At 45.7% G+C, this 26,386-nt stretch overlaps 1 protein-coding gene across 1 annotated transcript in view; it reads left to right on the top strand.

Annotated features, from left to right (window-relative positions):
* Positions 1 to 26,386, top strand: part of LOC126174999 (rho-related BTB domain-containing protein 1) — a 527,665-nt gene that overhangs the window by 122,781 nt on the left and 378,498 nt on the right. Inside the window, exon 2 of the mRNA XM_049921485.1 lies at positions 6,561 to 6,812. Within this exon, the coding sequence (XP_049777442.1) occupies positions 6,786 to 6,812 (27 nt within the window). The 5' untranslated portion in view covers positions 6,561 to 6,785. The remainder of the gene's footprint in view (positions 1 to 6,560; positions 6,813 to 26,386) is intronic.

Genomic DNA, 26,386 nt, shown 5'->3' on the forward strand with positions numbered 1-26,386 from the left:
CCTCGGTCCTACGTTCCCATCGCAGGCCGGCGTATTTCATTCTGTCGCTCTTCACCTGATTTACTTCAGACTCTGCGGACCGTGAATTCAGCGTGAAGTTGCTATAGTCACGAACACGAATATTTTGGCCTCTGTTGACCGCTCCACCGTAGCTTTGCGCATGTTTCACTGAAAACGGGACGACGGACATTTATCAACAGGCGTACAACTTCTCCGTCTGTTTCCCGGTACACCAGCATGGAGTCAGGGTCAACAACCCACTCACTGTCATCTTAAGGCGGCTGGAGGCCGCGCCCCGTTACCGCTTTCTCAGAGTCTGAGCCGCCCTAAGCTGCCTATTGTTGCTTCCCTTCGCTGCTCCCAGCCGGCCTCAGTCAACTCTTGAACACTTCCCTGGGATAAGCTAGCCTCCAGTAAATCGACGCGTTTCCACAAAGTTTTCATGTCGCATGAATTACTTTAAAACCATCACCCAACATTAATTATTCCAATACGTCCATACTATACCCTCTACAAGATGCATTGTGCCTTGTCAGTCATTTTTGTTCAGCCCTACTGTTCGCTCAACGTGGGTTAGGTGATCTTTAATGACTTCATGTAATGGGCATAGCTCTTGCCATCTTACAAATTAAACCAACTTTTTTAATATAAAGCGTTTTTAAAGCAGACTAAAAACTATAAAATAATTTCTACTAGCCCCTTACAGATTGCTAATCCCATACAGATATGCCTGAGGTTGAAGTTTTGAAGTTGTGAAGTTTTAATAGCTATGAAAATAGTAGTAGAGTAATTTTAGAATAATTTAAAACGAAAACCTGGGGCGTATGAAATAGATAATAGCAAGGAGGTGCAACCATTACGTATTGTATGCGCCCCACGTTCTTTGTTTTAAATTGTACAGGTGTTTTTCGTAGCTATTAAAAGTTCACAAGCACAAATTTTCGGTACCACACTACTGGCCATTAAAATTGCTACACCACGAAGATGACGTGCTACAGACGCGAAATTTAACCGACAGGAAGAAGATGCTGTGATATGCAAATGATTAGCTTTTCAGAGCATTCACACAAGGTTGTCGCCGGTGGCGACACCTACAACGTGCTGACACGAGGAAAGTTTCCAACCTATTTCTCACATACAAACAGTAGTTGACCGTCGTTGCGGTTGTTGTGATGTCTCGTGTCAGGACGAGAAATGCGTACCATCATGTTTCCGACAGTGATAAAGGTCGGATTCTATCCTATCGCGATTGCGGTTTATCGTATCGCGACATTGCTGCTCGCGTTGGTCTAGATCCAATGACTGTTAGCAGAATATGGAATCGGTGGGTTCAGGAGGGTAATACGGAACGCCGTGCTGGATCCCAACGGCCTCGTATCACTAGCAGTCGAGATGACAGGCATCTTACCCGCATAGCTGTAACGGATCGTGCAGCCACGTCTCTATCCCTGAGTCAACAGTTTGCAAGACAACAACCATATGCACGCACAGTTCGGCGACGTTTGCGGTAGCATGGACTATCAGCTCGGTGACCATGACTGCGGTTACCCTTGACGCTGCATCATAGACAAGAGCGCCTGCGATGGTGTACTGAACGACGAACCTGGGTGCAAGAATGGCAAAACGTCATTTTTTCGGATGAATCCAGGTTCTGTTTATAGCATCATGATGGTCGCATCCGTGTTTGGCGACATCGCGGTGAACGCACATTGGAAGCGTGTATTCGTCATCGCCATACTGCCGTATCACCCGGCGTGATGGTATGGGGTCGCATTGGTTACAAGTCTCGGTCACCTCTTGTTCACACTGACGGCACTTTGAACAGTGGACGTTTCGTTTCAGATGTGTTACGACCCGTGGCTCTACTCTTCATTCGATCCTTGCGAAACCCTACATTTCAGCAGGATAATGAACGACCACATGTAGCAGATCCTGTACGGGCCTTTCTGGATACAGAAAATGTTCGACTGCTGCCCTGGCCAGCATATTCTCCAGATCTCTCACCAATTGAAAACGCCTGGTCAATACGCCAGTCACTACTCTTGATAAACTGTGGTATCGTGTTGAAGCTGCATGGGCAGCTGTACCTGTACACGCCATCCAAGCTCTGTTTGACTCAATGCCCAAGCGTATCAAGGCCTTTATTACGGCCAGACTTGGTTGGTTGTTCTTGGTATAATATAATCACATGTCAGTTCTAGTATAATATATTTGTCCAATGAATACTCGTTTATCATCTGCATTTCTTCTTGGTGTAGCAATTTTAATGGCCAGTAGTGTATGAAAATACGAGTAGTAATGGAATAATTTTAGAATTATTTAAAACGAAAACCTGATCCGTATGCAACAGAGAATAGCAAGGAGGTGCATCTACTATGTATTGCATGCGCCCCACTTGAAAGAACTGTTACTGACTCTTACTAGGCATGGATATTTCTTTTCTCGTTTTTCTAGGTAAATGCATAACCGTTTAACTCGCTTAGGAGGTGAATTAGACGTTAATATTGTGAGCGATTGACATCGGATTCCAACAGCTGGCGATTGACATCTATTGTCTAAGCGTAATTGGAGCTGAGTTATTATTGGCGCGTTTAAATAAAGCATCGTCCATTGCTGTCGCTACTTTTCAAACTTAAAGGTATTGTTTTATCTATTATGATTAGAGAACACCGCAGTTGTTTTCGTAAATTATACTGTAGGAAATATTGCAACCAACCAAAATGTTTTTAGAAATAATTTTGTTGTATCGTTACTAGTTTATTTCTTGGCAAGTTTTACGTAGGAGACTTTTCATGAAGACAGAAACGATGAACTTGCCACGAAATCAACGCTAGCGTCAGGCAATAAGCTGACGTCCGAAACTAGTATCAGTACAATAATATCATTTCGGGAAAACGTGTGGCTGGCTGCAGTATTTCCTACAGTCCAACTTCAGAGTATTGTTTGGTAGTACATAGACCGTGATACTTAAGTTACTTTAAATGTTGGTGTAGGCTACAGTGTAAATAAAACACATTCATACTTAAATGAATTGTCGGATAACAGATAAGTAATGTGATGTACCGTACCGTAATTCTGACAAACGTGCTATAAGACAAATTCATATTTCAGTATACTGATGAGCGATATATAGGCCTAAAGTTGATGTAATTTAGATAAATGAATTAAAACCTAAGATGAATCACCAGAAACATATTGAATGGGCAATATTAGCGTTTCAGACAAGGTCCACTGGGGATAATTTTTTAACGCTCAGTCATGAGGTATCCCCTACTATACAGGGTGTTACAAAAAGGCACGGCCAAACTTCCAGGAAACATTCCTCACACACAAATAAAGAAACGCTCCTATGTGGACATGTGTCCGGAAACGCTTAATTTCCATGTTAGAGCTCATTTTAGTTTCGTCAGTATGTACTGTACTTCCTCGATTCACCTCCAGTTGGCACAATTGAAGGAAGGTAATGTTGACTTCGGTGCTTGTCTTGACATGCGACTCATTGCACTCCAGTACTAGCATCAAGCACATCAGTACGTAGCATCAACAGGTTAGCGTTCATCACTAACGTGGTTTTGCAGTCAGTGCAATGTTTACAAATGCGGAGTTGGCAGATGGCCATTTGATGTATGGATTAGCACGGGGCAATAGCCGTGGCGCGGTACGTTTGTATCGAGACAGATTTCCAGAACGAAGGTGTCCCGACAGGAAGACGTTCGAAGCAATTGATCGGCGTCTTAGGGATCGCGGAACATCCCAGCCTATGACTCGCGACTGGGGAAGACCTAGAACGACGAGAACACCTGCAATGGACGAGGCAATTCTTCGTGCAGTTGACGATAACCCCAATGTCAGCGTCAGAGAAGTTGCTGCTGTACAAGGTAACGTTGACCACGTCGCTGTATGGAGAGTGCTACGGGAGAACCAGTTGTTTCCGTACCATGTACAGCGTGTGCAGGCACTATCAGCAGCTGATTGGCCTCTACGGGTACACTTCTGCGAATGGTTCATCCAACAATGTGTCTATCCTCATTTCAGTGCAAATGTCCTCTTTACGGATGTGGCTTCATTCCAACGTGATCAAATTGTAAATTTTCACAATCAACATATGTGGGCTGACGAGAATCCGCACACAATTGTGCAATCACGTCATCAACACAGATTTTCTGTGAACGTTTGGGCAGGCATTGTTGGTGATGCCTTGATTGGGCCTCATGTTCTTCCACCTACGCTCAATGGAGCGTGCTCTCTGTAATAAAAAATCTGAGTCAAGGAATCAACGATCAACTTGAACGGATGTCTTGTGACATCCGCCCAGATATAACACAACGAACTATATCGAAAAAAAAGAGGCGTCTTGTCACGGTTCGCGCGGCTGCCCCCGTCGGAGGTTCGAATCCTCCCTCGGACATGGGTGTGTGTATTGTCCTTAGTTTAATTAGTGAAAAGCCTAGGGACCGAGGTCCTCAGCAGTTTGGTCCCATAGTCCTCACCACAAATTTCCACTTTTTTAAATGTCATTGAACCTTTACTTAGTTTGGAGATGAAAGACAACTTTGTTTGTATCTTCCTTTGAACTGTACGAGTACGTAACTTTTCAATGTCTTTATTTATATAGTTCACAAGAGAATCCTGGTCAGCGAACTTGGCTTAGTTTCCATCCAAAAATTATTAATTCCATGCTCGCACATATGTTTCAACTTGTCAGCATACCGCTCAACAGACACTTTGTAAAAGTTTTGCTGCAAATCCATGTTGAACACAATAATTTCGGCTGCATGTGCGTTGCAGTATATCACGACTGACTCACTAAGTGAAACATAGTGATTTCGACCAGTGCGGAAGAGAGCTGCCCGAATGAATTCTGACACTTGAGCTACACTTGTCTCAAATCAGGTAATCCTGGTATGAACGCACATAAATCGTGTGACAGAGAGGTTGTAAATATTGACCCGCCAGCGTAGCCGAGAGCACTAATGTGCTGCTTCCTGCACCCGGGTAGGCGCGCCAGCCCTGGATCGAATCCGCCCAGCGGATTAACGACGAGGGCCGGTAGGCCAGCCAGCCTGGATGTGGTTTTTAGGCGGTTTTCCACATCCTGCTAGGTGAATACCGGGTTGGTCCCCAAGTTCCGCCTCAGTTACACGACTCACGGACATTTGAAAACGTTACCACTCTTTCCTGACTTACACTAGACACAGACAGCTGGGGTACAGTGATTCCGTCCTGGGGGTTATGGGTTGGTGGCAGGAGGGGCATCCGGCCACCCCTTTCCATTAACCATGTGTGGTGTACGTACTGTAAGACCTTCGGTACACACACCATCCGATTATTTGACTCGTCGCTCTAACGAAGTAGGCGAGTGTCAGCAATATGTCTCGTGGTCTTATCGTGGCGTGTTTATCTTCTGCCGTTAGGTCAGACAATAGAAATGCCACTTGCACGCTTAGAGTAGCAGATTGACGGTGACCAACTTTAAACAGAATTTGATTAATTTTCACACACATTTATTAAAATAATAACAAGCATAAACCTTACTTAACTTGATTCTGGATGCTATTTACAATTGACAATCTGAAGTTCGTTTGGTCTTGGTACGTTAATCTTATTCTTACATATCTCTGATACTTGACAAAGTGTCTGTACATTTATCTTGCTATGTACAGCAATATGATAATGTTATTAGGCACAGACTGAAACTTGACTATAGACTGGTACAGACTAATGCAGACTGGTACAGACTGGTGCAGACAAATGCAGACTGACTAATCGGAGGTCTGTACACTTGTTATAATACCTCGCGCGTTCATGTATCATTGCGCGAGTGTGATCCGCGAGGAGAAAAGGTTCTACATTAGCAGCAATCACATTGGCTGCGTTACATATTAATACGCGGATCGGCGGAAGCAGAATTTGGTCCGTCTCTAAGGCAGCGCCATCTCGTAGTGCGGAGACAGACGAGCGCTGCACCTGCGCTGTTGTGCTTAGCGGGGCGCGCTCTAGTGGGAAAGTTGTGTACGCGCTGACTACGCAGAACTATGTACACGACACCATGCCCCAACTGTTGTAACCCTACCGACCCTACAGGAAAAGGCGTAAGCGAAAGAAAGAAAGAGAGAAAGAGGAGGTTGTAAATATTGGTGAGCACTTTAGTATTATCTGCTCAGGATTAATTACATAAGATAAAATATTGTCCGTTTGAATAATGTATATTCTCTGAATTAAAAGTTGACTTGAGATTTTCATTGTCTTCCCTCCCTTTAAGTGAGATTTGCTGAGATTTTGGTGTACTCTCTCCCCACCCCCCGCCCATTTTGAGCTCACGTAATTAATGGACGTCACATGGCCGGGAACCTGTCCTATGTGGTCGCACCTTCATTAACAGTCTGACCCTGAGCAGCGTTGCCAGACAAGCCATCAGCGTAACGAAGAGTGGCGGCGTCAGCGCAGCAGCGGAGGTTCCGGCAGCGGCAGCAGCAGCACCAGCAGCGCCAAGTGTTTGTTGCCGTCGCTTGTTTGCAAGCAGCGCGCCGTGACGAGATTGTTGGCCGTGTGCCCGGCAGGAGCAGGCACGGGGGCAGGGGACGCGGACGGCGTGCGGTTCGGCGTTCCTGCGGCGCGCGTTGAGCGGTTCGTGGCGCGCGGTGCGTGGCGAGGCCGGGAAACGGCGGTCCACGGTCTGCAGGGCGGAGGCAGCGGCGGAGGCGGAGGCGGCGTGGGTGAATGCCGGGGGCCGCTCCTGAGCCCAGCGTCTGCACGGGGGCGGGGCCGCCCGGCGCTGTCCCGCCATGAAGGACAACACCCCCAAGAGAAGAGTACGCACCGGCTCAGCGCACGCCGCGGAAGGTGGAAACTCACCACTGCAAGGCGGGAACAGGCCTTTCTGTTTTTTTTTTTTTTTTTTTTTTTTTGGAAGCTCCGATATAGTCGCAATTACAGACAGTGACCCTGGAAATACAGAGGGCGTGTACACTTATGACATCGTCAGCGTGCGGGCGACATGTAGTATAATGAACACTGAATAAATTCTCAACTGCCAAGATCGCAAAAACCATTAATTCATGTAGGTGACCGGTTTCCGTGATTCTCTGTGATCTATGATGTAAACGTACACTACTGGCCATTAAAATTGTTACACCAAGAAGAAGTTCAGATGATAAACGGGTATTCATTGGACAAATATATTATACTAGAACTGACATGTGATTACATTTTCACGCAATTTGGGTGCATAGATCCTGAGAAATCAGTACCCAGAACCACCACCTCAGACCGTAGTAACGGCCTTGATACGCCTGGGCATTGAGTCAAACAGAGCTTCCATAGCGTGTACAGGTACAGCTGCCCATGCAGCTTCAACACGGTACCACAGTTCATCAAGAGTAATGACTGGTGTATTGTGACGAGCCAGTTGTTCCACCATCATTGACCAGACGTTTTGAATTGGTGAGAGATCTGGAGAATGTGCTGGCCAGGGCAGCAGTCGAACATTTTCTGTATCCAAAACGGCCCGTACAGGACGTGCAACATGCGGTCGTGCATTATCCTACTGAAATGTAGGGTTTCGCAGGTATCGAATGAAGGGTAGAGCCACGGGTTCGTAACACATTTGAAATGTAACGTCCACTGCCGTCAATGCGAACAAGAGGTGACCAAGACGTGTAACCAATGGCACCCCATACCATCACGCCGGATGATACGGCAGCATGGCGATGACGAATACACGCTTCCAATGTGCGTTCATCGCGATGTCGCCAAACACTGATGCGAGCATCATGATGCTGTAATCAGAACCTGGATTCATCCGAAAAAATGGCGTTTTGCCATTCTTGCACCCAGGTTCGTCGTTGAGTACACCACCGCAGGCGCTTCTGTCTGTGATGCAGCGTCAAGGGTAACCGCAGCCATGGTCTCCGAGCTGATAGTCCATGCTGCTGCAAACGTTGTCGAACTGAGGGTGCAGATGGTTGTTGTCTTGCAAAAGTCCCCATCTGTTGACTCAGGGATCGAGACATGGCTGCACGATCCTTTACAGCCGTGCGGATAAGATGCCTGTCATCTCGACTGCTAGTGATACGAGGCCTTTGGGATCCAGCAAGGCGTTCCGTATTACCCTCCTGAACCCACCGATTCCATATTCTGATAACAGTCACTGGATCTCGACCAACGCGAGCAGCAATGTCGCGATACGATAAACCACAATCGCGGTAGGCTACAATCCGACCTTTATCAAAGTCGGAAACGTGACGGTACGCATTTCTGCTCCTTACACGAGACATCACAACAACATTTCACCAGGCAACGCCGGTCACCTGCTGTTTGTGTATGAGAAATCTGTTGGAAAATTTCCTCATGTCAGCATGTTGTAGGTGTCGCCACCGGCGCCAACCTTGTGTGAAAGCTCTGAAAAGCTAATCATTTGCATAACACAGCTTCTTCTTCCTGTCGATTAGATTTCGCGTCCGTAGCACTTCATCTGAGTGGTGTAGCAATTTTAATGGCCAGTAGTGTAGATCCGTAGATGGCAACACAGAATTTCCGAAAACGGTCATCTATAAGAATAAATAATTTTAGTGATCTCGGCAGTTGAAAATTTATTATGTGTTCATACAGGGTGTGATTGTAATTATTGTGCAGCTACTCACAGAGAACCGGTGTGGGTTGTAATTTTAGTACGGCAGATAATGCAATGCTTTAATGGGGAGCCAATTTACGCTGCAAAAAAATTCTAATTTTAGCCACCAGGTCCAAATCTGGTGCTGTACGTTGTATCGTTTGACGCGGCGTAACGTAAGTGAACAGTATGGCTATCGAGAAGAGAGGCAGTGCGCTGTTAGTGAAACTCTTTTACGTAAAAGGCAGCAATTACAGTGCTGCACTGAGATAGTGTCGCCGACTGAAATCTGTCTGAGGAGAGGCCCGATGTAATTAAATAGTTTAAAGGGGATGATAATGATATTCGAAAATGTGGAGTGGTGTGGCACATGGGCGAGGACAAGGTTGCTTCTGCTGTAACTGACCATGCAGCACGTGACCCGGCTAGTGCTAGTACTAGTGCAGTGTCACGAGGCTTGTCCATACCACGGTCAACAGTGCGGATAGTTTTGCGGTCTATATTACACTGGTACCTGAACAAGATCAAGACAGCGCAGCAACTGAAACCTCATGAACCGCGGCAACGTTCTGAGTTTGTTCTTCGGTTTCTGGTACGGATCGAATTTGATGGCATGTGGTCGGACGGTATTCTGCGAAGTGACGAGACGCATTTAACAGTACAGGGTGCGGTGAATGCCACAGAACTGCCGAACTTTGGGTGCTGTTATTTTCGCTTTGTCCTCAAAGAGCCACTGCATTCGCCGTATGTGACGGTGTGGTGTGGATTCTCAAGCACCTTTATTCTCTTATTCTCAGTCCGTTCTCCTTTGACGAGAATACAATCAGAGGGCGTGTCAGGTGACGTCTCCACGAAATCTAGGCGTGTGATCCCTCCTTTGGAAGAGCGCGACTGTAGGGAAACCACTGTTTTATGCTAGATGGGGCGTACCTCACGTCGCTCGTCTAGTGAAAGATCTGCTTAATGCAACCTTCCACGAATACGTTAATTCCAGAGGTTTTCCAGATGCATGGCCTGCAAGGTCACAAGGTCTGAATCCATGGGACTTTTGGCTATAGTAAAATCGAGACAAGTTCGTTCTCTACTTGATCTGAAGGCCAGTACACAGGAACAGGTTGCTCACATTCCACTGGAATTGCTTCGATCAACTGTTGATCACGTCGTTTTACAGAGGCAGCATCTCATCGACGTGTCCGGTGATCATACTAAACAAACTGTGTACGCGGCTGTTAATACTAAAATCGAAATTATGCCTTTCTCACTTGTTTCACCTTTTCTGCCCACGTCCCGTTGCTATTTCGTGACATATGGAAACATTTCTATGCGTTTTTCTTGATTCACAGCCCCAGTTTTGCACCTTATGGCCAAAACTGGAACTAATTTTTCCCCGCGTAAATCGGTTCAGCATTAACGCATGAGAATAACTGCCGAGTTTCGCTATCATTCGATAATTGTAGCCCACGCAGAATCCTTGTAAGTAGCTGCACTTCAATTACAACCAGCCGATACAATTTCTTCCTTTAATTTTAGTCCGTGGCCACAGACAATTAAAGATGGAAATAAATATCCTGTTGAATCAGCGATCATTGTGAATATTTTATGAATAAAACAGTCTAGATCCCTTCATGTATACCTTCACTTACAGCGTTCTTTTCGCTTCTGCCAACATCGGATCAAAACACAGAACTTGTAAAGAAGGTGGAATGTCAGTGTCAGTAAAACCTATGCAGCAACTGTCCGAAGTTCAATTTTAGACCATCCACGGGACATATTCAACAGCGCATTTCCATATTTGCAATGACTACTCGTTGTGAAATGATCTGTTATAGGAGGCGCATTCAACAACTGAAGAGACAAATTGTTGTAAAAAAGTAAGTGTAATTTTACAAGATGAGACTTTTAATATTTCTCAAAATAATCCGCACCACTATGAATTCACTTGTTTCAGCTATGAACATGTTTTTTTGTATAACGAATGCAAAGAAGTATTCGTCTTTTGTTTGAGCCACTTTCCCTCAAATTCTTTCACCAGACAAGTCAAAATCCGAGGAATCCAGATCTGGAGCGTAGGGAGGATGAGGTAGTATTTCCCAACCACAGTCGAAATCAAGACTTTTTTTTAGAGGGGGAAAATTTGTATGATCGTGCTGTCTGCAAATTTTCTACAGAAAACAAAGAGGTTTTCTTAATCTGGTATCATACCAAACAGTGAGAAAATTGTCGAGGCCATTAAGTCCGATACCTGTGCTATAAAGAATCTTCTCCTCTGTGTTTCTTCGAGGAACAGGAGAATATCTGGGGGGAGGAGGGGGCGCCTTCAGCACTGTAGCCTCCCTCTCCCCCCCCCTCCCCCCTGCCCCACCAGTCGGGATTCTCGACTGCTCCGTAACGATTTCTTCAACGGTTTGTTGGGTCAGCTGGGCGGTGTGAGGGCGAGCATTGTCGCGCAGCAATATCGCGCCTTTTCGATTTACACTCGTGACGACTTTCTTTTGCTGGTGGCTTCACTTCGCTCATCAGAATATCTGAGTAGCAGGCATCGTTTATTGCACGCTGATCTGGTCGTCAATGCGGGATCCAACCGAAGGAGTTGACACTCCAGCTGGCCGGCCAGGAGGTTGCTCGTCAGTCACTGAGGCTCGACCCACTTATAAAAATCCACCCACTTCCAAAATTTTTCGTGGTTCCAAAAATCAGATCACTGAACGGTGTTAAAATAATGTGGGAACTTCAAGCGGACGCTCGATTGTTAAATGCAATATTGCGACTGTAAATAAAACTATTTTTATCCATCCGATATTCTTAGCTCATCCCAGTGATGTTAACCGAAAGTCATGAAAGTATGAAACTCTTCGGAAAACTCTGTCATTTCTACATCGGTGGTCTCTTCAGTTATTGTCTGTCCCTCGTAGTATACCACATGGTACAAACAGCTTATTTTTTGCCTTACAATGTAAATAGTAAAACACTTCAATGTTAGCTGCAAGACAGAGAACGTGGTACACTTTAATAGAATATTTCAGAATGAGCCGTCATTGTAGTTGTGGAATATACGGCTCAATATGTTTTATGTCCCGTGTAAGGTCTGAAATTGACCGAAATCGGCACTTAAAAATAAAATAGCTAGTACAGCTGTAAATTATTTACTGGAGGTCCTAACAAGTCAGCCTCTTGGAACAGATGGAGGTGCAGCTTTAAGAATCTCTGCAGAGAAAAACAAATTTGCCACTGACGTAAAACTTCCACCAAAATGTTAAATAGAAATTTCTTTAAGTTAAAATATCTGTAAAAGATAATTTGAGAAAAATCTGCTATAAGCGGAAGGATATACAAAATGGAAAGGGCATAGGGTCAAGATATACAAAAACAGAACATTAGAAGATAGTAGTGAAATAAGGACGCCTTTACGCAGGTCATTGCCTTGGATTTAACTATAAATTAGACTAACTAGAAATAATAGAAAGAATAATTATGAGGAAAATATTCTAAAATGAAACAAAGAAGCCTGGAAATTACGAAACAGTGATGAAACAGAAGATGCCCGTGAAAAGTTCGCTGAATGGTCTCAGGAAATAAAAGAATCAAGAGTTACAAACAAAATTCCTTTAATGGTCTTCAAAGTAATCTCCATTAGAAAGAACACACTTATCACATCGACTGAAAAGCCGTGGGAAACCGCCAACAAACGCTTATTTTGGAATCGCTGAAAGCATCGTGATCACCCGTTGTTACATATCCACAACATCTGCAAATTTTTATGAACAACTGTGCTTACACTGTCTCTGTTTATCTCCATCTACTCTGCTCTCATTCTCAAAGACTTCCGCCGATCATGCGCAAGCATCCGTCGCACCCGTTCGATGTTGTCTGGATTGTGCATGTTGACCCGAACACAGCTCATCCTCGACTCGTCCTTTCCGTTTCTAAAGCTTTTTACTCACTGCTTCAACACTGCACAAATGGTTCAAATGGCTCTGAGCACTATGGGCCTTAACATCTGAGGTCATCAATCCCCAGAACTTAGAACTACTTAAAACTAACTAACCTAAGGACAGCACACACATCCATGCCCGAGGCAAGATTCGAACCTGCGACCGTAGCGGTCGCGCGGTTTCAGACTGAAGCGCCTAGAACCGCTCGGCCACAACGTCCGGCACCAACAGTGTGCCGTTTCCTACATTATCAAGCGTAATATGGTAACGGGTTGCTCCAATTTGTAATGCCGCGGATGCGACAGATGGTTTCGGATGATCTGGTGTTGTCTTTGAGGACGAGCGAAGAAGAGTTGAAGACAAGCAAAGACATTGTAAGCCCTGTTGTTAACGAACATTCGCAGACGCTGCGGATAACCAACAACGATTGACCAAAGTGCCTCGATCGATCCCTAAACAAGTGTTTCCTGACAGTTTCCAACGGCCTTACAGCCGGTATCAGAAGTGTGTTGTGGCTAACGGTGATTACTTTGTTGGTCAGTAAGGGTATTTTGTTTGCAACTGTTGTTTCCTTTATTTTCTGAGACCATTCACCAAACTCTACAGACGCATCTTTTGTGCCAAATTATAGAATAAAATAGCAGAAACGACAAGGAAAGAAGCCTGAGATTATTTGAGCATATATAAAGGACGAAAGACAGTAAGATGACAAATCAGATCTTCAAGTATCTATGGGAATAGAAATTAACAAACTGGATCAGAGAAGTTAAAGACATTTAGAAATACTCTGAGAAAGAGTGAGAGAAAGAGAAAGGTGGAAGATGTAACAGAAGAAATGTAAAGTGATCAGAAGAAATAAAAATTTGCCATGTTGGCAAGATGAAATAAATACTGGAGGAAAATAATCGAGCAGATGAGACGGAACTGAGTCACGTAATCTACAGAAGAGCAAGGGTCCTTAATTATCCGATTAAGAAGAAACCTAAACGAACGGAGTTCAAGTACCAACTACAGTGCAATTTTACTCAAACATTATCGTCTGAAGCCGTTGTGTGTGATACTTTTAACCAACACACAGTAATGACTGCAGTGAGATGAAGTTTCCATCTTCCGCGTAGTGCTTACTCCGATCCCTATGGGCGTGGTATTTTGCAAACTAGCTCTTGCTTTCGCATTGCGTAACGTCTTTAGCTCTGCGCTCTAGGCTTCACAGCATTTACTAACCGCAGGCTGCCTCTAAAATGCTACTAATCTGTTTTAAGCACAAGAAGCCAGGCAAACACGTGTCAGAGATAGAGGTTGGAGAAAGCAGGTCCTAGCTGTGGACCAGAGGACAGAACCAATCCCGGAACCTGTAAAACCTGTTTCCCGCGTACCTTCACTTTCGTCAGCACGTGTCGACAATTATAGTTTTCTCATTTTTTAATTTTAGATCCTGCGGGAAGCTGTTTTTTCATGTTCCGCTTCGCCTGGAATGCTTGCTGCGAAAACTGTTGTACGATATATTTAGATTTACCTGAAGCGCGATCTGTTGCTGTTCATGAAGTAAAGAAGACGAATTTTTCGTTACTTACGACGCACATCAGTTTATATACAATTCCACTCGTCTTTTGGCGAATATTATGGTGATAGCGACACGCAGAGAACCTGTGAGAGGAGCTTGCGAAGAGAATGCAACACGCCATTGTGTCCGTCCTCAGTCTCTTTTCCAGTAGGAATATACAATTTACGGTACCTGCGATTAACGTTACAGCAGACTGGAAGTTTTGATTACCAAAAACAGAAACTACATCGCTCATATTTTTCTTTGACTACATCGCCTGCCTCCTGACGTGCTTATTCATGTTGCGATGGACTACGCAACTCAAAGCTTAAATCTATGAAACGCGCGCTGTCACGCAGATAGAAGAATAAAAGCAGCATAAGCATTAAGCGTGGATGAAACACCACGCAGATTCTATATTGGCTGTCATAGAAATGTAATGCGACTTGCATGTTAGAATCGCTCTTCTCGTTTATTAAGTTTTTAATATAGGTTGTAGTGAATATCAAAGGCAAAAACAGAGAAAGAGTATAATGACGAGATGAACGACTAAAATCGGCGAAACCTGTGTTATAAGCATATAACCGCATAAGTGTGATCGTGGAAAAATGAGTAATCACTTTTGTGCGTCAGAATTAACTTTGCAGTAAAATGATGCTTATAAATCGGCATCGTACTTCGTTAGCCTACAGCTGAATGAAGATGGTTCGTTTTCTGCAACGTGTTTGGAGCACTTAAGTCTGCGACAGTGGCGGCCGATCCATCGCGTCATCGTGTTAAGATGGCAAACAACGACTATTTGCTGAAAAGCATTAAAAATTATGAGATGAGGACAAGGAGTGGAGTAAATAATACAAATCAATAAAGTAAATATTCATATTAGTGTGATTAAGCTTGTTTAAAATATCACGAGACACCACCTTTCATTCCATTCGTTCACTGAGACGGCTACGGCGGAAGGGAGTGCAAGACAGTATTGAGAAATTATCATTCGTCCTAAAAACACATTCGGAGCGAAAACAAGTCATAGGACGTATCTCTGAGATCGGGAATCTCTGATGAAGACGATAAATTGTGGGATTACAAATTGAGTTGCGTGCATTTATCGTCAAATTAGTTATAAAGAGGAAAAAACATGAAAAACAAGACTTTTAGCATACCGTAGGTACATCAGTAGGAATTGGTGTACAGACTAAACTCATTTACGCATGAAAACGTCCGAGTTATGCCTACATATTCAAAGTGTATAGTTCCAAAATGGAACTTACAGAATAGCGTAAATTTCTCCACGGTAGTTGAATCCCTCTGTTGAAAGTTTGGTTAAAATGGGACCTATAAAAGAGTGTGAATCGCAGCGGTTAAGTAAATATTATCGAAGTGCAGATCATTTCCTGTATCTTGCACTGAATGGGCGATTAATTGCGCTCCTTTACAACTTGTTCCCTCTCAACGATAAAATTTGTTTGTTCATACTGTTACAATTACACAGTTCCGAACACCATAGATACTTTGGACAGCTCTATTCTGAAATAAAAGGAAACTAAAAGAGGCAGGAAATCAGTAAAAAGGATGTAACACGACGGTAATAAGCAATGTAAACAAGATTTCGTAATTCAGTTTCAGTAGTATTAGAGCGTTGTACAGTGTAAAACAGTGTCTCAGTTGATGTTAAAAGATTGAGGACACTGTTCCACCATAGAAGGATCTGAAATGCTGAGAAGAAATGGAATACGGAACCAAATCAAGATGAATAACATTTAATCCACATATCTAAACCATCGACCTTCTATCTGATGTAGAGATTTGCTTCTGAGTGCAGGAAGTAAATTGTACTTCAAAAAAATTGCAAGAAATTGCGAATGTCCACCTTACAGTAAGTAACGAATTTCAGACATTCCCATCAGTAGTGCTTCGTCTTTGGTGAGTCTAGAAACTCCGCACTTCCCACGTTTTCCTGGACGCCGAGGATCAGTAAACACGGCGTCTCCAGCAAACGAGCTTCTTTGACTGGAAACGGCTGAGCGACCTTGGACGGAATCCAGGGTAGAAGCGCGCCGGCAGAAGGCAAAGGAATTCTATGGATGTTTCATTCCTCACCTGCGCTGCTGGTCTCTTGCAACTGACTTTCTCAACGCAGCGATGACCAATAAACGAATGCAAGGCCTAATACATTAAAACAAGCACTCGTATGAACCGAGGTGTGAATTTGGCTACAGAATAGATGTACAGTTAATGTTTGTGTAATTTATTGCAACCCACCGCCATAGCAGACTTCACTAATATATTCTAGTGTGCTGATGCTGCAGCCGGGGTTGGCCGAGCGGTTCTAGACGCTTCAGTCTGGAACCGCGCGACCGCTACGGTGATGTCTCAGTTGATGTTGAGACTGAGGACACTGTGTGTGATGTCCGTAGGTTAGTTAGGTTTAAGTAGTTCTAAGTTCTAGGGGATTGATGACCTCCGATGTTGAGTCCCATAGTGCTCAGAGCCATTTTTGTGCTGATGCTCGTTCACTGGTGAATATATTTTCTTTGTCAGATTGTGGCCATTAATCAAAGAACTGGGAATGTGGTTTCCCCCTTAGTCATGGAGCAAGATGAAATTTTTCACAGCGTACAGACACAATTCAAGACGATGATTTGCCATATTGGCGGCATTGTGTTTTCGTCACAGTGTTATGCCTTTAACAAATAAGTTGTGCGGTGGGCTTGTTGTGATGCTCGCTACTGTCGAATGTCTTAACTTTCAGTAACGATCACATATACAAAGAGATGTTACATACGAAGTGATACAGCTGCCCCTACCTCTGAGTTTTATGCAGCCTACAGTATCTACAAATACCATACGCAGGATTTTTATGTTCTCTCGCTCGCTGTGCGCAAATTATTATTATTTCTACAGAAAAAATGAGTAGCACCTTCTGTAGGAAATTTAATGTAGTTAAATTTTGTATTGGAATAATTTTCGTTGGAGGCCAAGATTTTCCGAGTTATTCAAGATAAATGCGTTTGAATTTCACTGTTGTAGGTTTTGCTCGAATAATTCGAAAACTGCTGCCTCTATCGAAAAACACAGTCCATCACAAAATTTAATTACATTACATTTCCTTCAGAAAGGACTTTTTCATTTTTTTTCTGTAGGACTAACAGTTTGCACGTAGCGAGCGAGAGAATATGAAATCTTACAAGTGGTATTTGAAGACATCGTGGGTTGTATAAAACCAGCATCAGTGGCAGCTGCATCATTCCGTATAGCGTACGCTGTGCTTCATATTAACTTTAATAACATAGTGCAAAATAGTATTGAGATGTGCCACAAAACGATAACAGATGCAATATCATCACAGCAAAACAGAAGGCATACGATGTGGACCTAATGAAACCCCTGGCGACTCGACAACTACAGATATTTTAGTTAATAGTCTTAGTAACGTAAATTATTTTAAGTGTTTTTGTATGCTTATCTGCCTTGTAATAGCGCTGCTAACACAGGGTGGATCGTAAATAAATAAATATCGTAAGTTTCATAACAATAATTCATTTCGGCAGGCTGGGGTATACACACATACCAAAGTTCGACCTCGGGAAACCAACCAAGCAATAAGACGCTACTAACAACAGTTCCTCAGTAATGCGAACAGTCACGTTTGCATTTTTCTGGTTTGAGTCAGTCTGTGAGGCACGATGGGGAGCTCAATTAGTGAATCACTGTCTGCACCTGTTGGCGTTCAAGTACAGAGATCCAGCTTGTTGCATATGATGGATACTGTGTATCAGGCTAGTGGAGAGTCCGAGTAAACCACAGTCCGAGGACGCTCATCCTGATCCTTGCGGAAGAGCCCCTACGGTGCTTGGAAGGTAACGAGAAGAACTCGTCGTAAGATGAATGTTCGAGTCTTTCTGTCTTTCTGGCATACTCGGATGATGCAGTAGATAGAACACTGCCAGCAGAAGGGATGGATTATGGTTCGAGGGCCCTTCTGTCCACAGTTGTCCTAGAAATGTAAAATACACTCATGCTCATAAATTAAGGATAATGCTGGTACATGGTGAAACAACGCTCTGGTGGGTGGTTTGCGGGTTTAAATCACCTCGGGGTATGACCATACGCTGCATTTGACCTGCGGTCGTCACACGGTGGCGCTGGCAGCAGTCCACATACGCAGAGGTGTGTTGGTGCATGTCAGAATACGGTGCAGCGAGTAAGTGTGCAGACGTTTTCGGACGTGCTAATGGTGACTGTGTGTTGAAAATGGCTCAAAGAACATATATTGATGACGTTATAAAGAGTAGATTACCAGGGCGACAGGAGGCTGGTCAAACACAGCAGGTCGTGTGCCACAAAGTGTGATCTCAAGATGATGGCAACAATTCCAGCAGACAGGAAATATGTCCAGGCGCTACATTAGGGGACGTCCACAGTGTACAACACCACAAGAAGACCGATATCTCACCATCAGTGCCCGCAGATCGCCACGGAGTACTGCAGGTAACCTTGCTCGGGCCCTTACCGCAGCCACTGAAACAGTTGTCTCCAGACACACAGTTTACAGACGGCTGAACAGACATGGTTTATTCACCCGGTGACCTGCAAGTTGCATTCCACTGACTCCTGGTCACAGGAGAGCACGTAAAGCCAGGTATCAAGAACACAGTACATGATCCTTGGAACAGTGGTCCCAGGTTATGTTCACGGACGAGTGACTCTAGCCGGGTTTTCATCTGGCGTGAACCAGAAACCATATACCAACCTCTTAATGTCCTTGAAAGGGACCAGTACGAAGGTCGTGGTTTGATGATGTGGAGTGGGATTATGATTGGTGCACGTACACCCCTGCATGTCTTTGACACAGGAACTGTAACAGGTCAGGTGTATCGGGACGTCATTTTGCACCAGTATGTCCGCCTTTTCGGTGGTGCAGTGGGTCCCACCTTCCTCCTGATGGATGATAACGCACGGCCCCACCGAGCTGCCATCGTGGAGAAATACCTTGAAACAGAAGATATCAGGCGAATGGAGTGGCCTGCCTGTTCTCCAGACATAAACCCCATCGAGCACGTCTGATACGCTCTCGGTCGACGTATCACTGTACGTCTTCAAACCCCTAGGACACTTCAGGAGCTCCGAAAGGCACTGGGAGGCTATACCGAAGCAGCTGCTCGACCACATGATCCAGAGTATGCATGGTGATCATATGTCATATTGATGTCAGGGTACATGCGCAGGAAGCAGTGGCTTTTTGTAGCACATGTGTTTCGGGACAGTTTTCTCAACTTATCACCAATACCATGGACTTACAGGTCTGTGTCGTGTGTGTTCCCTATGTGCCTATGCTATTAGCGCCAGTTTTGTGTAGTGCCACGTTGTGTGGCACCACATTCTGCAATTATCCTTAATATATGAGCATGAGTGTATATACTGTCTGACCAAAAGTATCTGGACAGCTATTCGTGGACGATAACATGGTCTGTGTTCACCTATCGCCTTTGACGGTTTGAAATCTGCAGGGGACACTTTCAATGAAGTGTCTGAGTGTCTGTGGAGAAAAGGCAGCCTATTGTTACTGAAGAGCCCAACCCAGCGAAGATAGTAATGTTTGATGCTGGAGTCTGAAGCGAAGTCGACGAATTCATGCCAAAGGTGTTCCTTTGGAATCAGGTCTGGATTCTGGGCAGGCCAGTCCACTTCAAAAAAGTTTTTCTTCACAAACCACTGCCTTACACATGCTGCTTTATGACAAGGTGCATTGTCGTGCTGATAGAGTCATCGTCTCTGAAATGTTCCTCTACTCTACGCAGTGTACAATACAGTAAAATGTATTCTTGTTCTTCGGCATTTGGCGTTTCCAGATTCGCAACAAGGGGATCACACTCTAACAACGAAAAAGATGCCCATACCGTATCTCTAATGGCAGGTAGCAGTCTCCAGGCATTCGTCAGATCCAAACCATTTCCTCGTATTGCCACAGAGGAAAACCGTGGTTCAACATTCTCGAACTATTCCTTAGTGGTCCACTGTCCAGTGGCGTCTCTTTCTACACCACATCAAGCATCGCTTAACATGGACTACACATATGTGTGGCTTATGACGAGTTACTCCAGCATTGTACCCCATTCTATTTAATTTCCTGCGCACGCTCATTGCGCTAGCTGGACAGCTGGTAGCGCTTTGGAACTACGTCTGATTCCTTTTGCTGGTTGCATCCGATGTTTAACAGTCGCCCTCCGTAATACTCGACGGTCCCTGTCCGTCAGTATATGGCATCTACCTGGACTCGGCTTAGCTGTGGTTGTTACTTCGCGTCTCCACTTCGCAATCACACCAGGAGGGCAAGAGCTGTAATATCCCTCATGCATTTAGCGCTCGGGTGACATCCAGTGACTCGTCCAAGTTCGAACTCACTGAGCTCTCCTCACTATCTCAGTCTGCTGTTGGAACTTCTCTATTGACAGCATACTTCATTTTATACTGGAGGGTGTGCCTCTGATGACATGTAGTGGTCAATTGTGCATTACATGTAGATGTTCAGATTCTTCTGATCAAATATTGTATAATGGTACCGTAGTGCAGTCACTGTTATGAAACATCCTTGACGACATAAGCAACAGATGCACTCTTACGCTGCACACTTGTTTTTATGTAACTGTAGCGCCGGACGCAAATGAGCTGCTGGTGCTGGTGATCTATGGTTAAGATCGATAGAAAACAAGTGAAACAGTATCTCATCAAGCATCAATTCGTTCGGTGCCCTGTAACGTACCATTCTTCACTGTACCAGTGTGCTCGTCCTCTTGACTACTGTGGATGGATTCCAGGGACAATTTCTAGTATCTAGACGAAGGAGGCTATGTCCAGCCTGGAAATGATGGGTCAGTCATTCTATATTCCTTCTAAATGGGTTGTGATTGTGGCCAATTATGCTGACTTACGGGCTAGTCTCTTTCTCTTGATGGTTGGTGGTTTGCAGCGCATTTGAAACGTGTCTATCGTCCGTCTTAGAACCTTCTGGTGAGTCGCCCGAAGTCTCATTGGCGGTAGCGGCCACGAGCTCTTGGTGATGGATTTCATGGGAAACGTTATGGCATATCCAGATTGATTGTGTACTGTGACACACTACCCAACCAATTTAAATAAGAGTCACCAGCCCCGCTGTGACCTGCGAGACAGGATTAAACTTCACAAATCAAAAGTCAATAATTAAAAGCCCTGTTCCTAAGCAACCTTCAGGGGCGACCAATGAGTTTCCATTCGAAACCCATACTGTCCAGATTCGGTTCGCATGCAACGCCACGCAGCACTAAGTGTGCGATTCCGGCCGCGACCGACACGGCCGCGTCGAGGACGAGTCGGAAAGAGGCGTACCAGTTCATACCGTCTAACGAGGAGTGCAGCGGGGAGAAGGTGGTAAGTGTGCTAAATCGTTCGGAACGTTGCAGCAGTAGGCCTCTGGTGCCTCGGAACATCATCTCCCCGCGGACGTGGAGTGGCTTGCTGGGAGTCGCTGAGTCGCAGAGGGAGCAGGAAGCGCCAGTTATAACACGGACACTGCGCATGCGCAACGTAACTTAAAATAGCACCGTGGTGCGCCAGGGACTTTCCTTGAACCGAGTACTGCACTCCCCAAAGCGTTGTGCATTGCACTGACGTTGTGCGGGGATCCCCCGCTACAGAGGAACCACAAGTCCTTGCATCCTGCCGCCTGCTACAATAGCGATCAAAGGTATTTTGTAAAAAGCAATAGTTACAACTACAGAAACACAAGTGTGTAATAGGAAAAACTGCCAGTGAATAATGGATAACTATGTAATTATAAACCATTTAGTGCAGAGTTACGTTGACGACGAGCATCCTAAAATAATGCAACATATTTTTTTCTCGGCCAATTTCGATTGAAAAAATGCTTTGTTGTGGGACATCGTGGAACATTCCCGCATCCGCCGCTATAATTACATGAAGTTCCGATAGGAGGCAGCACTATACATAGCTTCGAAAATGGCATCTGTAACGGAAGCGCGTTCCGAGCAGAGAGGTTTCTTTTGGCGGAAAACCAGAGTGTCGCAGATATTCATAGGAGGTTGCAGAACGTCTACGGATACCTGGCTGTGAACAAAAGCACGGTGAGTTGTTGAACGAGGCGTCTGTCATCCTCGCAACAAGATCGAGCAAATCTGTCCCATCCGGCCGGCGGCACATAGCTGTGACTCCTCAAATCTTAGAACATGCGGACTCTCTCAGGTGATCGACGAATCCCTATCGAACACCTCGCTGCTCAACTGGACGTCTCTATTGGTAGTGCTGACTCACTCGTCCACTAGCTGGCGTACACAGCTGTGTGTGCCAGTTGTGTTCCTCGCCGACTAACAGAAGATCGTAAAGAGCAACGAAAGACCATCTGTGCGGAGTTGCTTGCGCGTTACGAGGCTCACCGTGACGATTTTTTTGTCGAACATCGTCACAGGCAGTGAAACACGGATTCTCCACTTCTAACCGGAAACAAAACGGCAATCCACAGAAAGACGCCACACCACCTCTCCTCAGAAGAAAACGTTCAAAGCAATTAAAGTCAAGGCGATGGTCTACTAGGATTTTGAAGAGGTTGTTCTGGTTGATGTGGCTCTGAGCACTATGGGACTTAACTACTGGGGTCATCAGTCCCCTAGAACTTAGAACTACTTAAACCTACCTAACCTAAGGACATCACACACATCCATGCCCGAGGCAGGATTCGAACCGGCGACCGTAGCGGTCGCTCGGCTCCAGACTGTACCGCCTAGAACCGCACGGCCACTCCGGCCGGCTTGGTTGATGTCGTCCCCCATGGTGCAACGATCAACTATGAAGTGTATCGTGTTGCCCACAGGAAATTCAAGAAACGACTTCAGCGTGTCCGTCGCCACAAGAATGCAAACGACCTTCTCCTTCTGCATAACAACGCAAGGCTTCACACACGCCTGCACACCCGAGAGGAGTTCATTAAGCTTATTGGACCGTTCTTCCTCATCCACCCTAGAGCCCGGATCTCGCTTCTCCTATCTGTTTGGCCCATTGAAGAATGCACTCCGCGGGAAGCAGTAGGTGGATGAGGGGGTGGTTGCTGATGCAGTACGACGTTGGCTCCCACGTCCACCAGTAGAGTGGTACCACGCGGACATACAGGACCTCCTCTCAATAAGGTGGTGTAATGCCGTGGCATGGAACGGAGATTACGTTGAAAAATAACGTTCTGTAACCAACAGACTGGAGAATAGTATCGTTTATTGGAATCCTCAATAAAACGAACCTTCTTCCAGAAGAAAATATGTTGCATTAGTTATTGAATGCCCCTCGTAGTTAAAAAAATTATCTTACACCAAAAGAGAAATAACAGTTCCTCTGGCTCAGTGGCTAGCACACTGGATTCGCGTTCAGGACGACGACGGTTCAATCCCGCGTCCGGCCATCCTGATTTAGGTTTTCCGTTATTTCCCTAAATCGCTCCAGGTAAATGCTGGGATAGTTCTTTTGAAAGGGCACGGCCTACTTCCTTCCCTAATCCGATGAGATGGATGACCCCGCTGTCTGGTCTCCTCCCTCAAAACAACCGAACCGAACAGTTCTTCTGGCTCAAAAGTAATTTGTAGCTCTTTTTGTGTCCCGTCTGGAAGGCGGCGCGTGAGTCTGCTCCTGAAATCTGACGAAGAGGCCGAATGAAAGGAAGCGAGTAGGAGCAGGTGAGGTAAAGCTTTCGGTACTGCAATTAAAGTAAAAGTGGTTTTACTACAGTATAAACATATGCAAAAATATTACATAACTTTAGGTGATGAGCACGTAGGTGTGCAGCCAAAGTCCAGATAAGAAAGTCTCAGTAGCAAGTTAAGCTAATGCGATGGTTGTCGGCCGTCTGCTCTTCACGAACTGCGCGAAACTGGAGCGACGCTCGTAGAGCTGGCTAGAGGGCGGTGTGGTCGGCGAAGATCTTCCACCCTCGTAGTGCCAACCCTCGCTGTGGCATTGGAACTGTCGATACCACAGGTCTAAGTAGGGAAAAATAAAATAAAACAAAACTATTTTGAAATACGAATAACGGATCAGGATTTATTTGAATGTCCGTGGACTTTGATCACAGCCGCATATCTGTTTGGTACTGAATCCATAGGCTTTTGTGATACATCGTCGGCCGAGCGGTTCTAGGAGCTTCAGTCCGGAACCACGCGACTGCTATGGTCGCAGGATGGAATCCTGCCTCGGGCATGGATGTGTGTGATGTCCTTAGGTTAGTTAGGTTTAAGTAGTTCTAAAGTTCTAGGGGACTAATGACCTCCGATGTTAACTCCCATAGTGCTCAGAGCCATTTGAACCTTTTTTTTTGTGATACATCAAGTGAGAGTTTTGACTATTCGTCCAGTAAAGCAGCGGTAAATTGATCCTTGTTTGAGTTAATACATCAGAGAGGTGTTCTGTTGGATATACACTCCTGGAAATAGAAATAAGAACACCGTGAATTCATTGTCCCAGGAAGGGGAAACTTTATTGACACATTCCTGGGGTCAGATACATCACATGATCACACTGACAGAACCACAGGAACTTAGACACAGGCAACAGAGCATGCACAATGTCGGCACTAGTACAGTGTATATCCACCTTTCGCAGCAATGCAGGCTGCTATTCTCCCATGGAGACGATCGTAGAGATGCTGGATGTAGTCCTGTGGAACGGCTTGCCATGCCATTTCCACCTGGCGCCTCAGTTGGACCAGCGTTCGTGCTGGACGTGCAGACCGCGTGAGACGACGCTTCATCCAGTCCCAAACATGCTCATTGGGGGACAGATCCGGAGATCTTGCTGGCCAGGGTAGTTGACTTACACCTTCTAGAGCACGTTGGGTGGCACGGGATACATGCGGACGTGCATTGTCCTGTTGGAACAGCAAGTTCCCTTGCCGGTCTAGGAATGGTAGAACGATGGGTTCGATGACGGTTTGGATGTACTGTGCACTATTCAGTGTCCCCTCGACGATCACCAGTGGTGTACGGCCAGTGTAGGAGATCGCTCCCCACACCATGATGCCGGGTGTTGGCCCTGTGTGCCTCGGTCGTATGCAGTCCTGATTGTGGCGCTCACCTGCACGGCGCCAAACACGCATACGACCATCATTGGCACCAAGGCAGAAGCGACTCTCATCGCTGAAGACGACACGTCTCCATTCGTCCCTCCATTCACGCCTGTCGCGACACCACTGGAGGCGGGCTGCACGATGTTGGGGCGTGAGCGGAAGACGGCCTAACGGTGTGCGGGACCGTAGCCCAGCTTCATGGAGACGGTTGCGAATGGTCCTCGCCGATACCCCAGGAGCAACAGTGTCCCTAATTTGCTGGGAAGTGGCGGTGCGGTCCCCTACGGCACTGCGTAGGATCCTACGGTCTTGGCGTGCATCCGTGCGTCGCTGCGGTCCGGTCGCAGGTCGACGGGCACGTGCACCTTCCGCCGACCACTGGCGACAACATCGATGTACTGTGGAGACCTCACGCCCCACGTGTTGAGCAATTCGGCGGTACGTCCACCCGGCCTCCCGCATGCCCACTATACGCCCTCGCTCAAAGTCCGTCAACTGCACATACGGTTCACGTCCACGCTGTCGCGGCATGCTACCAGTGTTAAAGACTGCGATGGAGCTCCGTATGCCACGGCAAACTGGCTGACACTGACGGCGGCGGTGCACAAATGCTGCGCAGCTAGCGCCATTCGACGGCCAACACCGCGGTTCCTGGTGTGTCCGCTGTGCCGTACGTGTGATCATTGCTTGTACAGCCCTCTCGCAGTGTCCGGAGCAAGTATGGTGGGTCTGACACACCGGTGTCAATGTGTTCTTTTTTCCATTTCCAGGAGTGTAGATCCTTGCTCCGGCTAGACACTCTAACTTTGATTTTTCTATCTGACAATAATGTTTTAAATGACCGGAGAGTTTTTTGAATCATTGTCCTGCTGAAATGTCCAATTACGTGGCATATTCTTTTTCCCAAGTGGAATCATATTCTTTTCTGAAACGTCACTGTACAGGAAATGATCCATTTTGCCTTCTACGACGGTTGGAACTTAAATAGAGGCAACTATTTATTCACAACCGATACAAAAGAGTTACATGGTTGCACCTGTTACTGTCCTTCAAAGTAGTCACCAGCGTTGTGTAGAACCCGATGCCAGCGATGTGAAAGGCGTAGTACACCGTTAGTCGTATTACTGTTCGTTTTTGGAGCATCACCTGCGACCAGCTTTGCGAAAGAACCGGCGACACTTTCTGCGCAACCCGTCCATCATTTT

This window comes from Schistocerca cancellata, chromosome 3, assembly GCF_023864275.1.
Source record: "Schistocerca cancellata isolate TAMUIC-IGC-003103 chromosome 3, iqSchCanc2.1, whole genome shotgun sequence".
Taxonomy (NCBI): domain Eukaryota; kingdom Metazoa; phylum Arthropoda; class Insecta; order Orthoptera; family Acrididae; genus Schistocerca; species Schistocerca cancellata.